Here is a 17,482-nt window from a genome sequence, read left to right on the forward strand (position 1 = left end):
CAAGATGGCCACTGAAGAGTGCACGTTCATCCCTAGACGTCTTGTATTACTTTTCCGCTTCTCGGTAGAATACCTTCAATAACTGGGAAACACTACAGCTGGGAAGGAAAAATCGGACTAGCCCTTCCTTAGTGTTTTTCATTCTGTGGGTGTGGTTTCCGGGGCACGGCCCGCCCCTTTTTGCCCGCATTGTTGTTCTTTCGGCGAAAGGCACCCTCCCTCCCTCAGCGTTCACTCAAGATAGAGGCGGGGCGTTCAGTCTGTTTCCACCCCCAGGGCTCGGCCGGGGCGGGCACTGCTGCCAACCTTGCCCCGCTGCAGGCGTGTCTCTGCCGTGGCCCCTCCTGCAGCTGCCTCCGCTGCCGCTGCTGCCCGGGTCCCAGCGGTGTGAGTCGGGCTGCGGGGCTGGCGGCAGGATGCATAGGAGCAGCTTGGACACCATCTCCGGCACTGCCGACTACCTGATCTGCCCCAACTGCCGGAAAGCGCTGCGGCGGCAGGTGAGCGAGCCTCGGGCAGTCAAAACAACAAACTTCCCCTCCACGGAGCCCCCTCCCGGTGTAACAGCGCATTGTCATATAAAACTGCCTTACACAGTGTATAGCGCTGACTACAAGCTCAGTGCTTTAAAAACAGTAGAGCTCTGGAGCAAAGAATGCACTTATTTTGCTTCTCGCTACACGAACGCTGCCTAAAACTGGATGTATATAGTGCGTCTTATTACTGGAGAGGCTCTGAAAAGGTGCACACTTGGGACAAATATTTTCGTGTTTCATCTACGCCCAATGCCGAATTCCACCACCTCTACATCCCTGCATTAAACAACTTTATTTTGCGGCACTGGGATTTTTATGTTGCATATGAGTTTTAAGGGATTATACATTTATGTTTCCATTTGTGAAGATGTCATAATTTACAAAGTCGTGAGTTATTTGTTTAAGTAGTTATTTTGGGAACCATAGTTTTACCTCTGACAGTGCTTCCTATTTCGAAGTCCTTCCACTTTATTAACTAGCCCGCTAGTATAAATTGATTAAAGATTGCGTTTTAGTCGTCTACTTGTTGCTACATTAGCTTTGCCGGCTAATGGTTTGCAGCTCCCCCTTGTGCCACAGCGAGCAAGCTGTCAAACCACACGCAGCCTTGTGTTTATTGACACCACAGAGTGGTAGATAAAACCCAAGATTCGAGTTCTGGAAATGTAGCGCATAAACCTAATTTCGGTGGTTACGGCTTAAATTTTTCGAGCGGTTTTAGTAAACCTCCAAACCATGCCTTCAGCACGGTGCAGTTGGGGAATGTAAGAAGTTAAACCCTTGAAAGATTCACGCTGCGTGGAAAGCATATTTCAGTGTGAGAGTTTAAAAACATACACCAAATGTGAGCTCTGCAAAAGAGACTTGAACACACTTAAACACGCCCCCTTACTAGTGTGACGGCTAGAAAACAGGCGTGTCAATAGGGCTGGAGGAGCAAACCCGTTGAATGTGGGAACTGTGCCGCCAAAGCTGCCCAGAGGCAGGGATTTGTGAAGACACCACTTTCCCCTTGCTCCTAGGATTGACAGCAGTACTTTTGTAGGAAGTCGGCCAAACGATAAACTAACTCTCGCCTACTTCACGTATCAAATGTAAAGTTCAAACGATATACACGTTGTCCATTTTCGATACCAGTTAATTAAATGGGCAGTGGAGTTAAGGATCAACAAATCAAAAGTAAATGTGGCTGGCGAAAGCTATCACACGCTGCGCACAAATGCCCTCTGTTTGCAGCCGTTTAGTAGAAAGGGCACAGTGTTTGCTGAGTGCAAATGAATTAAAATTGCTGACAAGTTGTAATTTCACAAAAAGCTTCTGGACAGAAGGCTAACCCGCGGTGACTTGATTCTGTCTGCATGCATCTTTCTAATAAAAACTGCTCCTTGCTTGAATTTGACGAATGAGACCATGTGGTAGATATGATCTTAAACACTGGTCGAGATCTTAGTCTGGAAATTGCGCTTTTCCTCTGTGGCTCAGGCGAGCTGCCAATCAAAGTTGTTTTTCAAGCCTCTTTCCCCAGCAGTTGGCAGCTGCTCCGTAAAACGTTCTTATGAATCTGCGTAAAGATGTAACCTTTTCCCCATTAATCTCAAACTTGGCTTTCGCCAACAGCATACAACACTTACATTTTTCAACCCCGACAGACCTCTACAACTCAACCCTTTATTTTCCACAGCTCTAGGATCAGTTTACAGTTATTGGTCTAGAGCCCCTCTAGCTGTGCAGAGAAAGGGGCTGCTGCAGGGAAGCCCTGTGTCAGTTAACCCTTCCTGTGCCCTTATTTCCCTTTTATACGAAACTCCCAATTCTTTTGACAGCGACTTGTAAACAAAATATGCCATTTAAAGACATCATTCACTTTCTTCAAATAGGGGTACGTCGCTCTACATAGTTGTTGATGATCTTATTTTTTTTCTTGCAGAATAGTTCCAAAATTTTATTTCAGTAATAACAAGGGTGGCAGACCTTAATTGTATAAGTGTTGTTATGGCAAACATTGTAGTTGTTTGCCTAATCGTTTGTTTTACAGTATTTTTCGAGTCTGACTTTTTACTGGAAGTAGATGCACTAGATTTATATTCTGATAGTCGGACTTTTACCTTTTCCAAATTATTTATTTTTACAGTTTGTTCCCGTGCTGTCAATAAGTGTGCGTTGTCTGGGGGGGATGGATTGAAGTAAACCTCTGATGCTAAGGGCCAAACCAGAATAGATTGCAATGTGACATGTTTATGGATGACACATATAAATGTATATTCAAATTCATGTTAGCATGTTACAGTACTCATGTGGCCATATGCACTGTCTTTGCACCCGTCTTGGCTTTCTGCAGTTTCTCCAAAGAGTTGCAGGCCGTGGGAAATAAGTCTCGGGCAATGTCTTGGTATGGCCGAATCCTATTGTACATGCCCAGGCACATCGCATTTAACCACTGCTCTTTTCTTGTGGTGATATCTGTGAGATTGTATTAATTGTTGTACAGAGTCTGTTGTGAACAGCTAATCATCCACTGTGGTATGCTGTTACTAACTTCAACTTTTCAGAACAAGTTGCCCTCTACCATCCATTATGGCTAATTCATGTCAAACGTGTGACAGGCTGCACACGTGTCTTTTCCTCCCAAAGTAATAAAATTAATTTTTTGAACTGTTTGTTTACTGACTAAAACAAACAGGAGATACAGCCATCTTGCAGTGAAACATTGATTTGTAAATTAATTTAATTCTCTGCACTCACATTAATGCTGTTTAAATGTTGTCCATTCTGCCTTAAGACTTTTCCCTTTGTGCTATTCTTCATCTCTCCAAGGAATTTACAGCAGTGTTTCATCGCATACTCTGTAGTTATCACGCTCCAGCTGGTCCAACATTGTTTGTTTTGGTTATAAAGTTACTTTTGTTCCACAAATAATGCTAGTAAATGTATGCTTCAAATTGAGAATGATAAACATTAATAATTCTTCACTCTACATCTAGTTATTGGTTTAATTACAGCACTAAGCATGGTCTTGCCACAGAAGTGCATACATATTATCCAAATCACTCACCAGAGTGACTTCTAAAACCAGACACTAGACAAGGGATTTCACTCTTAGGAAATGTTGTCAGCCCATCTTGTCTCTCATATAAACTCAGTACTGTAGAAACACGCCTGTACATGGCCCACTTAAAATACCGTTTAATGCATTTTTTAATAAAAACTTGATTTCCTTGGGTACCTCAGAAGGAGTATGTGCCGTGCTTGTAACAAGCTTCACAACAACTTTCTGGGGCTCTTGTCCTTAACCATGCGGCTTGGGCACCCACCAAAGATCCAATGCCTACCCACCAGTGCCATACTGACGTTGTTTTACTTTTGATGGGCAGGCTAGCTTGATGCCTTCCTCAAAGTAACACAGCATAGTTAGGCCACCAGGTTAACCTCTTCAGAGTTTATGCCATATGGTGAGGCCGGAACGATTTCACTGGTCTCACTGAATGTGCTCACTGTGCAGACGTTCATGTCAGGAGAGGAGGAACCTAAACCCAGTACCCTAGAGTATGGGACTTTACCTGTTGATATAATAAAATTGTGATCCCTTTGCACTCTTTTGATCCAAGTTTCGGAAGATAATCCTACTTGGGTGGGCGCTGCGTCTGACACACGGTGCCGGACCGTGCCTTTAACGTACAGAAAACTTATATGTGAAAGGGGGGAGACCCTCTCACGAAGACATGCGCTCTATAAACTAGAAACTACTAGGTTTACTCTCTTCTATGTCGTTGAGTAATTCAATAATTAATCAATGAGGCTTTTTTTCATAGTTCATCTGGTATTTATTGCGTCCAAATATTTATTTTTTATTGTACTTCATAAGAATTTTTTTTACCTGTTGACTCATAAAAGATAATTGCCAAGTATCTACTAGACAATGGCGCTGGTATACCACACTTGAGTATAAAAAGGTGCCCACCACGATTTTGGCTTTAATTCAGGCATTTAAATTACGAATATATCAATATTGGAAAACTTGAGCATCCCTTTGAAGTCGTATGTGCCCTTTGTAGGCCCTGTTAAGTCCTACCAGAGCAGAACAGTTCTGGCGCTGCAATAATCGGGTAGTTTACATGGCTTACATTTGTATAGTGAGTAATGTAAAATATTCTGTTGCGTTCAATGCAAACACTGTGCTAGCATATCTCGATTCAGGAGTGAAAGTGTATTCTTCTCTATGCATCTTTAGTAAAACCTTACCTAACATTTACACATTAGTGCAGACATCCTATATTTCAAATGTGTATATTGCAGGAATGATTGCCAAGGCTGAAGTATTCTTCTCTGTTAAATTCAACACATTTTTAGACGTTATAGACTATGATAGATAAATGTACAGGTTTGACATTTATAAAGTTCACATTTTAAAATATCCTCTAGGTACAGCGTTTTGTTGTCATGTAGATTCTGATAAGATCGGGAAAAAAGTCTTCAGAGTTTTTCAGAAGGCGGAGTGGCCATTAACCATCAGCATTGACACAGGGACGGAGTGGAACCGCTCTCTGCAAAGGAAAGGGACTGTTAGCAGTCTGCATGTTTCATGATTCTGTGGGGGAGAAGAAGTTAACTGTCGTGATCATGGATATATTTTCTGGAATATATTTGTATCGAGGTGCATTCGTCATGTGGAATTCATTGTGTACTGCTGTGACAAATTGACATTGGACTCCTCTTAGTGTGTTTCTAGCAGAATACCACAAACGTTCTGTGGTTCATACTCATAACTGCGGAGTGCTGGATGTTCCTGTAGCTTTCAATTGGATGTTGCTGTGGTTCATTAATATGGATCACACTTATTATGTACGTTAAGTCCATGAAAAGTCTTATACAGAGACTACACAATCCCATTTAATGTTTGTCTCTTCTTTAGATTCTCCAACCTACATTTGTTCCGTCACTCAGGTTAATAATATCTCCAAGTATTCCTCGGGGTTTAAGCAAAACTCTTGCAGTCTTTTCATACTATGACCCATTTATACCCATGTTGTGTTTTGAAGTACTTGCTTCATTTGAGCATGCAGGCTTCAGCCACGTTTTGCCATTAGGTGAGCATTTTTCACAAGTAACAATGTCACCTCGATTTTTAAGTATTCTCTTTACTTGAGGATACTGGCTTCATTTTTAGGTCTCGCCTAAGCAGTGCTTCCACTGTCTCTTCGAGACATGCTGTATTCAGGATATAATCAGCAATAGAGGGTTCTGGCCCTTAATCAGTAAGTCTAGGCCAATCTAAGCTAACAACAACACGCATGCCAATACTGATGCAAAATCAAAAATTACTTACTCAAATCACACGTGACCCTCATTGTGATTGAAAAGAAACACATTTATTTTTTCTTTCTTTTAGTTTCTGAGGAAATTCAAAATCCTAAATTTTAGAATTTGTATAATCTTGATTTGCATATAGTCTATTAATCTATTTCCATAGACCACAACAAATAACACATACACGACATATATTGCATTTAGTGTGTACACATGTAATTTAGACAATACTAAACATTGAATAGACCACCAATGTGTGCTGTGAAAAAAATAATAATCGGTTAGGGTTTCATACAAAATCGAATAAAATAAGTGAAAAAACAAAAGTAATAAAGGGGGCAAAAAACCAAGACCAACAGGGTTGGGGAGTATATTTCAAGAACTACCAATTGATTTTCATACACAACCATGGTCTAGTTGAGGACCAAATAAGGTTTAGGCTCTGTTTTTTTTGGAAAAAGTTGTGGTTGGAACCGTTCTTTTGAAGAGAAGTTGGTAACGCATAGGATGTGTGTCTGTTTTTTCAGTATTCATAGGTCTTTTTGAATTATAATGGTGCATATTGCATCACAGTAAGTTGTTGTTGTATTGTTTAAGATGGTTACCTTTTTGTGAGACAGTTGTATATCCGGAAATCTCTTAAATTGTAGGTCCGACAGAGACTTCTTTAGATGTTTCACATAGTTCAAGCAATCTTTTGAGAAAGGCCCTTTTGACTTCAGCTCCCTTCAGCCATTGGCTGCTGCAAGTGTCATTCATCACATTGATTCATTATTTGGTTGATTGGTATTGTCCTTCATGAAAGTAAGGATTTTTTCTATTGCACTAAGGTACATGACCATTTCAATAGTTAATAGTGAGGGGAGCTAATATATGGCAGACAGAGCAAGTGCCCTTTTTGCGTGTGTGTGTATTTTGCGGCGATTTTCTGACTTGGGAAAATAACATTTTCAGCATATAAAATAGCTACTGTAGGAAGGCGCTCACATTTATCATATTTTTTTATGTAAGGGGATGCTTTCCAAGGCACATTTCTAACCTTTGTTTGCGCTGCAGTCGATTGCTTCAGTCCAGAGTGTGGCATTGAGCTCACCCCCCCTTCAGCCCTTGGTTGCTGTGCCATTCATCAGCCAGTCCGGGATTAATTGTAAACCTTATTTGTGATGTAGGAAGTGTTGCCACTGCTGTAGGGCATATATCCATTGTTGGCCATGTACGTTTTAATGACCCGCCCTATGGTTTAAATTCAGTGAGCTCAACCAGTACAGAGGAGGAGATCCATTTTTTTAATACATATTTTTTTTGTTTAACTGCTCAGCTGATCTTTTCCCTTAAGAAAGGAGAGATAATTCCCCCGGATGCCATCCCACTCGGCCTATCAGCGGTCTTTCATTGGATGGAAACTAACCAGCTTAAATGTAATACCAATAAGACTGAGGTTCTTAGCTTTAGCCACAATTTCGTCTTCAACTTGCAGACACATTAGCCAGATGTCTATACACAACCAAATTAACACAGTCGTAGGCACATGTGTTGGTCTTTTGCGTTCAGCAACATTTTGTTACACTTTGTTTCTATACCAGTGAGAATATCCATGGTAATCGCACTGCTTTTCTCAGGATTGGATTATGTTAATGTGCTTCATGCAGGACTACCAAAATACTTACTGAGAAAACTGCAAAGGATTCAAAATGCTCCAGCTAGCCTGACTCTCACCTTACAGAGCACATTTTTCTCCTCTTTTGAGAAACCTGCATTGGCTCCCTGTGCATAAGCAGATCCTGTTGAAGACCCTTCTCCTAATGCACAGAGTCACTCTGGACCCGCTTACCCTGTCATCCAAGATACGTCACTACTCTCCCAAAAGGTTCCTATGTTCATTCAGCGGTCACTTGGCCATAGTCCCTAGGGTTCGACTAACACAATCAGGTCATAGGTCTATCCCTCTAATTGGACCACAGGTCTTGAATAGGCGTCCAGTAGAACTGCAACATATTGAAGGCAAGTGGCCCTTCAGAAAGAAATGTAAGACCTGGCTTTTTACACTTTTTAGCATTTAAATTTCCTTTTACCTCTTTACTCTCAATATAGTGCCAGGCACTCTTTTAGAGTAGCCGAGTGCTCAACGAATCCCATCATTCATTCACTGGCAGCGGGCATGAATCAGTATGAGTGTAGCACTGTTTTAAGGCTCATGTATTTAAATGTAGCTATGCACAACACAGCAGCTTCTGCTTGGAAACAGCACACGCTATCTAACTGAACACATTAGGGGTTGTAATGGTAGTATTCCGCATCTCATGGTAACGAATTACATATAATAATAGCAGGTCTGTTAGGACTTTGTTTTTGTGGTCCACATATTAACACAATCTATAACCTTTTGTGGTCCTGTCACCACTCAACAGCCCTTTGGCAGATGGTCACTAATTCTATTATTTGGTGCACCCTGACTTGTTTGATAAACAACTCTAATACATTTAGGAAGCACCAAGACATATGTTGCAGCGCCTGGTGCATGGTAACCACAATTATGATCCTGTTATATTTGTTAGTATACACATTTTTATATGTTCATTACAATGATGGACAATATATTCCCAGTCACATTATTTAAAACCGGTGTTGCATCTTCCGGCACGTAATTTATCATTGACAGTTCTTCTGGTCAGGTGGTGATACACTAACAGCGTGCGAAGGAGATGTAGCACAGATGTTTGTTGATTTCAAGTCATTTTTTTATTGAATTTTCAAAACATATACAAATAAGGATAAACACAATCATAATGATAGACACAATAATAAGATGATAACCAATGGCAACAATTATAGAGTACGGACAAATCATAAGAAATTCAAAGTAAATAGAAAACCGCAAGTTACTCAAGTGCCTTACCATGGGAGTCGCCGTGAAGCTGTAGTGACAAACAAGTGGACAATCAAGCACAGTTTCACACGAGTAATAGTGGAAAATACAATTCAGTACAGGGATATAAAGCAAGTACAGTTTCACAATAGTGATAGTAGAAAATACAATACAGAACAGGTCTATTATAGCGGATTTAGCGTTCTATAGGCATTATCTTATAGAGGATTTGAGTCGATTTTCATGGAGGGTCGTTTGAGAAGGAAAAGGCGTCAAGGGACTTCCATAGCTTCCTGTGTGATTTGCGCCAGGGAGAGGTGTGAAGTGCAACGTTGTCAGCTCATCTGAGGAAGGATAACCATTCTTGCCACATCCTAAAGGAGACGTCATTTGAGTTTTCCCACTTATTTATTACAATTTTACAGGCTAAAGTGAGCATAAGGTCTAATAAGTATCGGTCATTCACATCTGTGATCTTAGGGACCAGAGCACCAACTAGGATATAGGAAAAATCCTGTGGAGGGACAATGTTGAAAGTATTCTTTATACATTTGTAGATATTATCCCAATATGTTTGTAGTTTAGGGCAATGGAAGAGCATGCGGGCAAGGTTACCAACGTGAGATTTACAATTCCAGCATGTAGGGCTTTCTTTCGCTGAGATCAAGTTGAAAGATCCTCTCGGGGTCCAATATGTCCTATTTATTGACATAAGCTTGGTTTGTGATAGTATTGGAGAGATTTTATTCGAGAAGGGGGTGATATGTATCCTCTCCCAGTCGAATGGGATATTGCTAGAGTTGGGTTCGGATTCCCATTTTACTTCACATTTCCTGTGAATTTTGCAAGGCTTAGGGGATAGGAGTTTGTGTATATTTTAGAGACTGTATGTCCTGACTTTAGTAGCTGTAGCATCTTTGAGAGTATCAAAGGATCTGCAGGTTTAACAGAGCGCATCGCGTGGAGTGATTTTAGTTTTAAGAATTTATAAAAAATCTATCGAGTTTAGTCCGTGTCGAGACTGAGCACGGAGAAAGGTAGGGGTGGTTCCTATAAAAAGGTCTTTGACTAGATTTATGCCGCTTTTAGAACACTGTTCCCAATGGAGCATCCCTCCATCAACCTTCAGGTTCGGGTTGTGCCAGAGAGAGGTCAAGTTGGATTTGTTAATTTTTAGTGCAGGGAAGTGTTCCAGTCATTGTAGGGCTCTTTTAGTGTTAAGCAAAATATATTTTAAATGGGCAATGGACGATATATCCATAGTGAGGAGAGCAGGCAAAGGCATATCGTTGATGATTGATCTTTCTATGTCAAACCAGACTGGGGTGTAGTCCGCCTGGGAAAGTAATCAGTTAGATCCCTGTTTACACAAAAACGCGGTTTGATAGTTTCTAAAGTTTGGAAGGCCCAAGCCACCTTTTTTCTTTGGGCAATTGAAGTATTTTCATGGATATTTTGGGCCACTTACCTTGCCGAAGGAACGTGTTAAACAGCTTATAGGTCCTACTCAGGAATTAACTCCTCCTGTGAGGACTGCGAAACTTAGACCCCCAAGGGTCCTCGGTCTACACACCCACAGACTCATGAGGTGGTGTACGATCGATATCCTAGTTACCAGGGACGCTGCGCGTCACTTTCCCCCTTGTACCAATCCATGTCCCCCTTTACTTCGATAGACGCTCCCACAGACCCTTGTGGTTACGAACGATCGGCTGCCTGGTTACCAGAGACGCTAAGCGTCACCATCTCGCTTGGACCAATCCATACCTCGCTTATTCCTATGGGCGTTCCCCCGGCCTTGCCCAATCCTGTTATCTGTACTGGTGAAATGGCGATGGTCACCATAGCGACTGAGCGCTGCCACCCGATCCTCCCTTCCTGATTCAACTCGGTAAGACGTTACGACGAACGACCCTGCCTTGCACTTTCTCAACGTCACCCCTTAGGAACCCATTTTTTAATTCTGACTCCTTGTATCCCCAGACTCACTGCCCTGCCGTGCGATTGACACAACAGCCTGAAGGTAAGACGCTGGGGGCTCTCAGCGCGTTTCACTTTGGCTTTTGTTTATCCACAACCCGAGTTTGTTGTTCCAACGCCCTCTGTCATTCCCCCAGATAATTGATACTCTCGCCGTAGAAGTGGACGCTTCCCGCCACCTATCGGCAATTGCCCCGCCTGGACTTCCAGCCATTCCAAGTAATTTGCTGGTGAGTAGGTTTCTCGCCCGCCCCACTTACCTCCCTGTTTTGCACGAAATACTTCCTCATTTCTGAAACATACACATGTCTGTTTTCAGTTCTCCACGTGCTGCCCGGATCTGGACCTTATCTGGCCTGACCCCAAGTTAACTCCTTCTTATTGATCAGATAATCAATGATCAGCGGTAAGCGAACCCTCATTGTGCCCCTTTTCCATAAGGTCTTCATTTAGTGAACCGGCTCGCCCTTACCCTTGTTTCCTTTCCACACAGCACTGTACCCAGCCCTGTATGTCCTGAAGATGATCCTCATTCAACCGGATCGAAACGTCGTCGACTAAACAGCCAGACTCTAGGCGCCCCCCTACAGTGGTTCTCCTTAGAAAGATTAAATTAGGACACCATAATTGAACTGGAAACCATTGTATTTTCACTGTATATATTTGCACCTTGCGCCGCTCACGCTGTATCTCTTGTCACCTGCGCTGCCGTAGTGTCACAATTCACTGCACTCATGCACCTTGTACAACCCTTTGGGCTGATACTTGTCATCTGTCATTTGTTTAATTGCTCTCACAGTGCTGTAATTAATTGTGTTCATTGGCCTCCCCCCCTTGTTCTCCCCCCCCTCTCCCATCTTTTCTTGATTATAACATAAAATGATGCTTTTTTAGCACTACCTTGAGTGAAATACTTGACTCCTTGATTCTTTTAGGATAATACTGTATAGATATCCTTACCAGTAATTTATTACTAATTTGTATAATTATACCCTTTGGGCTATTTTTTATATGCACTAACTCTACAGAGGCTACAGGTCATTTACAGGATTAAGGAACATCCCCCCCCATACCAAGGACCCACCAGAGAGGGTAGGACCGACACTCTTTCACAGGAGCAAACAATACATTACAGTTCGTAGGGGTCCATGTCGCCAGGTCAATCTCCACTAATGGCCAGCCGCCTCGAAGAGTTCCCCATCTGGGGCTGACCGACCTCGACCGCCAAGAGCGCTGACTTTGACCGTCCACATCCGATTCTCGGACATCGATCCCAGTGAGGCGACCTGATTGTCTCTCCAGCTTTCTCCCTCCGTCCGGTCCGAAGCTCGTGACGACTCTCTGTCAAGCAAGTCTTGCATGCCCGACGGCGTAGTGAAGAACAAGGATTTGCCCCCTGCAATGAACTTGAGCTTGGCGGGAAAGAACATCATATATTTGATTCCTCTATCCTGCAACGCTGCCTTCAAGCCTGGAAATGTGCGCCTTTCTCGTTGTACCTGAAGCGTGAAGTCCGTGAAGAATCTGATTGTGGCATTTTCGTATTACAGGTCACCTGTCTGCCTGGCTGTCTGTAGGAGAGCATCCCTATCCCTATAGTTCAGGATTTTCGCTATGATTGTCCTGGGTGGCGCTCCCGGCTTGGGCTTAGGGATAGGTGCACAATGAACGCTTTCAATGGTGAAGATGTTGGACAGGCGCTTAGGTTTCAGGTGGGTGAGGATCAGATCCTCCTGAAAGAGTTCCATAGTAGGCCCCTCGGAATCCTCCGGAACGCCTACAATGCGGATGTTGTTCCTGCGGGCTATTCCTTCTTGGTCCTCCAGCTTAATGGCCACCTGGCGATGTTGGTGCACCAATTACTTGACGCGTTGTTCGAGTGCCTTCGAGGAGGTTTGGAGCTCCCGTATATGATTCATTTGCCTTGGCCTTTTCTGAGGTTTTACTGAGGTCGGTGCGGAGAAGGTTGACTTTGATGGAGATTTTGTCAATTTTTGTCTCCAGATTGGTGCCCAGTGCCTGTATCGCCATCATTATTGAAGCCAGAGACTGTTCCTTCGTTGCTGCTTGGTCTCCTAATGCACCAGCAGTGTGAGGAGTCCCCAGCTGGACGGCGTAGTTGTCCAGCTTGTTGGTCTGCGCGGTAACATTGTTCTTGGGCCTCATGGTATCGGCTCACCCACTCAGTCAGCAACTTTCCAGTGGCGCACACCAGCCCGCCGGAGAGCCACCCTGAGACAGCAGTTGGGCACAAGTTGCGCTCAAGGGATCCTGTACTCCCACAGTGGCTGTGGCTCGTAGTTCCCCTTCCTTTCATACGCTCAAAATGGGTCAATAGGTGCAGTCCTTCACCACCAGTTCCGGGACCTACCAGGCTGCCTCCTACACGGTACCCTCTCCAAGGTACTCCAAAGGACAGTCCGTGTGGCCCCTGAATGTGGTACGCCCCTCAATTGGTGTTCTCCTGATGTACGTTTAGTCCGTAGGCCTCAAATCCCTCGGTCCGATTGCACACCTGTGCCTGGTTCCCGCAGCGCTCCTACCTCCGTCCCTCTCTAGTATGGCGGCCCACAGGGCCAGGCAGCAGAATGGCCCACATGTCTCAGAGTCTCTGTATAATGTGCTGCGCGCTTGTTCCTGTGCCTACATCCAGGCACACACCACTTCTCCTTCAGGGGAGCAGGGAGCACCCCGACTTCACCTGTGTTACAATGGGTCCCCTTCAGGCCCGCGGTCGCCACCTCTGACTCGTGCCGCTGCCCTCAACGCCCAGCAGTCCCTCGTGTCTAGTGGAGCCGCCAATCACTCGGGCCAACAGCCGAGCAACACGCGGTCGCCGAAGGCCCCCAATTGTGCAGCAGGCCGGCCTACTCACTTGCTCCTACCGAAGATTTTTGGCGCCCTTTTGCTCCTCTGTCATGTCAAGGGGCCCCCAAATGTCCGCGCGCCACCGCCAGCACCTCTTCCGATTACAGTCGGCAGGCGCGAGCCCTGACGCAGGCCCCGGCGAGTGCCATCCCTCCGCACACAGGCCATCAAGCCGTGGCCTCGCTTGATCTTCAAGCCCGGGTGCAGGGCTCCAGTACTCCCGGCAGACGTCGGGGCCCAGCCGCCTGGGATCTCCGTACAGCGTAGCAGGCAAGCATAGTCTCCGGAGTTAGCACCGCCACAAAGCAACAGGCTAGGGCTACAGGAGGGGTGTAAATTGGGACGGATTATGGCCGGATTCACAGGGGTAAGGGCTCGGCTCCGGCGAAGCTCCCTAGTCAAGCGGCCATCTTCAGTGACGCCTGGCCTCGCCCCCCCAGGTAACCGCTTTTTAAGTATTTATACTTTTACCAGTAAGCAAATACCTGAGTCCATATGCAAACATAATCCTAAATAAGAACAACTTAGACGACAAGCTTCGATTGAAAACAACAGATTATAAGTGAGATTTCGATTAAGACATAGAGAAATTGTTGGAGGGGTATTATCACCCAGTTGCATCAATATACACATATTGCAGTGCTATAGTTGATACCCAACTTCAAGCTAGTTAGGCTGCATATATCTGGAACTTCTGTTTAGAAAAACGCTGCCAAATAGATTTGTTATATATTTGAGGCTTCCGTCAGAGTTAACATTTGTTTTGGAGGTAATTCTGTGAGTTCTGGCTTCTTCTCCTCCTCCATCATCATCGCTTTTGTCGCAAGGGTGTATGATATGATCAGTACATAAGGAGTGCCTGCCTGGTAGCAAGAAATGGCTGAAATCAGATTTAACGTCCCAGTGAGCGCTAGTATCTTCTGTCTGCTCTCTCAAGAGCAACTCTTGACCACTCTGCAGGCAGACTAAATGAGCTGCCTTTAAGTCTCTCACTGAAGTTGTGGTTCTTTATGCTAATAGAAACTATCAGAATGGGCCATTACCTTCTTGTTATCTAACTTGTTACAGTCCTAAACAGTTGAGGGATTATATCTCCTCTCACAGACCCCTATCTCTTAATCCCCTGTCATTTTCACCTCTTTAAAGTTGAACCCCCTGCCCATAAAGGGGTTGTTCTCCACTCATTCTTCCTGTTTTTCGTTGTCTGTCTCTTACAGACCATGTGAATTCCAAACGATTTCATGAATTGCTTCATCAGAAGTTAAAGAAAGTATTTGCTTTTACCTTACCTTTTCTGTGCTGGGCTCTGAATTGCGATGGTGTTCTGCCCTACTCCTTTGGGTCTTCAGCAGTGAGGCAGACACTAGGGGGCAGGTCTGCTCCCTCTGGGTGTACTGGGTGGCAGGCGTGCATTACAGGCAAAGAGATGTCTGGTGTGCAAAGTTTTAGGTCGGTGTTCGTGAGGGGCAAGGGCCCTGATCATCGATGGGAAAAGGACCCAGAAGCATCACTTCTTAGCGGCGTTTGGTATTTATGGACGGTCGTGTAATTAGCGTGTAAGAGAGGCCATTTATTTCCAAAAGGGAACCCCTGGTTAGTGCATAATGGATGTAATTATTAAAAACAAAAAAATAAAAACAGCAATGAAATTGTCCCAGTTCAGGCTTCAGAAATCTACTCGTCCATTTGCTATGCGAGTCACATCTTATCAGCGCTGGCCATTTTTAGGTCTTGCGTGGCGTACTGCGCACATGCGCAGTCGAGCTTGCGAGAATTTATGTTTTAGGGTGAGTTACTCTAGTGAGGGTTAAGCCCCGCCCCTCTTCGCCATTGGCTGGCCACCTTTTAGGAGGTGTTTGTGGCAATTTCAATGAAAATGTGCAGTCTGTAAATGACCGTGAGCTACCACATCATGTTTTAGTAATTTATTAAGTGAGAGTTTTAAACATGAGCTAAGAAGCAGTCCTGCCCCCGCCTTGATGGCAATGATATTTGTGAACTAAGAGGCTAGTCACAGCTCATGTGTACCCTATATGTGGGCTAGATTCTTATCATACATGGAGGGAAGTGTAGTCTATTAAATCAAGGAAATTTTTTTTGTACATAGACATACTGAACTCGTATATTTGAAGGTGGTCTTGCATGTGATAAGGAACATGCGACTCAATGAAATAAAGTATTTGACTAGGATGGCACAATTTCAGACCAGTTTATAAGTCAGGAGCATTACAGTTAGGTCGAGTAGATTATTCAAGTCAACTAGACCTGCAGGTTTGGTAACGTTTTTATGAGTTTTTGAGGCCTGCTGTTTTTACCAGTTTGACTGGCCTGTTGCTATCCTATGGGAAGGAAAGTTTGGGTAAAGACTCCCAGCATTGGCCTGATAGTTTTCAACCTATATTGTGTTCTGCTGTTTAAGGTGACATGGCTGAGTTTCCTTGTAGTTGAAATACCTTGTAACGTTTGTATGGCTTTTTGGTTATTTGCTATGTAGGGCAAGGACTCTCGTAAGCATATGCATCACTTGACGTCTAGAGATTTATGCAGAAGATGTACATGTCAGAGAATGCAATACTCGGCCGTCTGCATTTTTTTTTTTTTTGAGACGTTTATTAATGTTCAAAGGTACAGTACATATAGCAAAGCCTACAACCCCGCGGGCCGGCTGCAAATGAACGGTGAATCGTGGGGGTGTGGGCCATCATAAAAGGGCATGTCATTGCGTCCCTTGTGTCCCCGGTGTGCTAGGACATGGAGAAGATAGTCACATTTTCTTAAGTCAAGAAAGGAAAAGTCCATAAATCACGTCTTATTTTTCATTTTTTTCTAGAACTGAGCCATGAAATCGGCAAACTAAACAAAACAGTTCGTATCGGTATGTCCCAATGTTCCTATCGCGACTTCCCCACTCGAAGTCCGTCCCACTTGCACGGTGTTGGTAGGAGCCACCTCTGAACGGTGTGTTGTTTGCCGATGCTGTTACAGTGCAACTGGAGGTCAGAGGTGTGCGTGCGCAAGTGTGCCTGAACTTGGAGTGGGACAGCCCCTGTGGGCCATGGTGTGTCATCGGTCGCCGGCCTTGTTAGTGGAGCATGTGGCATTCAGGTGGAGGAGCCTCGCTGTCGGTGTGGCTATCGGCGTCTACGCCTGCAGTCGCCATCTGTAATGCCGTCAGCGGTTTCTGCCCACTTCAACACGAGGGGTCAGAGAGGCCACCGTCCGTGAGCAGGGGTCCGATACTGCAAACTTGTAAACACATACGAGATAGTGGGTGGGGGGGGGGTGGAGTGTGCTTGCGGGGGCGATGTCAGCTACTTTGTGCTTGGGGCGCGCTGCTGGACAATGGCCGCTGATGGGCGCCCGCGAGGGCGTTGGGTCGTATCCGAGGTCTACGCGCTAGCTGTTTCTTGTCTGTGTCAGGGGGGTGGTGGGGGGGGGGGGGGGGGGGGGCGCCGCTTGCGGTGATTCCTGCGATACAGCATTAGCCTCTGTGACCCACCTCCGGTTTCACCCAGTCTACGTGAGCCCTCTGACAGTGCCCTCTCCCTTCAGGGACCCCAGGATGCCATCCCAGAGCTGTGCTATCGGGAACTGCCACAGGCCCGCTATTTCTTCCCGGTGGAGCGCCGTGCCTTCCGCCCCGGCCCAGTTTGTAAAGGATGCGAACCAGTGTTTTGGGGTAGGCGGTTCCCGCCGTTTCCAGTGTCGCGTAATCAGCCGTTTGGCCGTGACGAGGCCCAGATCCCAGAATCGTGCCTGTATTTTGTTCAGCTTGGTTCTTTTATAGAGTCCGAGAATGCACGCCTCCCACGTGTCCGGCAGGCCCGGGCCCGTGCTGTGATTCAGGAGTGAGGTCACCTCCCCCCAGTACGTGGTCAGGGTTGGGCAGTGCCAAAGCATGTGCAGGATATCTGCGCCTAACAGGTCA

The 17,482-nt window shown here is 45.0% G+C and overlaps 1 protein-coding gene across 1 annotated transcript in view; it reads left to right on the forward strand.

Moving 5' to 3' along the window:
- The first annotated feature begins 318 nt into the window (after nucleotides 1-318).
- Nucleotides 319-17,482, forward strand: part of SESN3 (sestrin 3) — a 293,232-nt gene continuing 276,068 nt past the window's right edge. The window contains exon 1 of the mRNA XM_086935298.1: nucleotides 319-500. Within this exon, the coding sequence (XP_086791424.1) occupies nucleotides 417-500 (84 nt within the window). The 5' untranslated portion in view covers nucleotides 319-416. The remainder of the gene's footprint in view (nucleotides 501-17,482) is intronic.

Source organism: Lissotriton vulgaris, chromosome 8 (assembly GCF_964263255.1).
Source record: "Lissotriton vulgaris chromosome 8, aLisVul1.2, whole genome shotgun sequence".
Taxonomy (NCBI): domain Eukaryota; kingdom Metazoa; phylum Chordata; class Amphibia; order Caudata; family Salamandridae; genus Lissotriton; species Lissotriton vulgaris.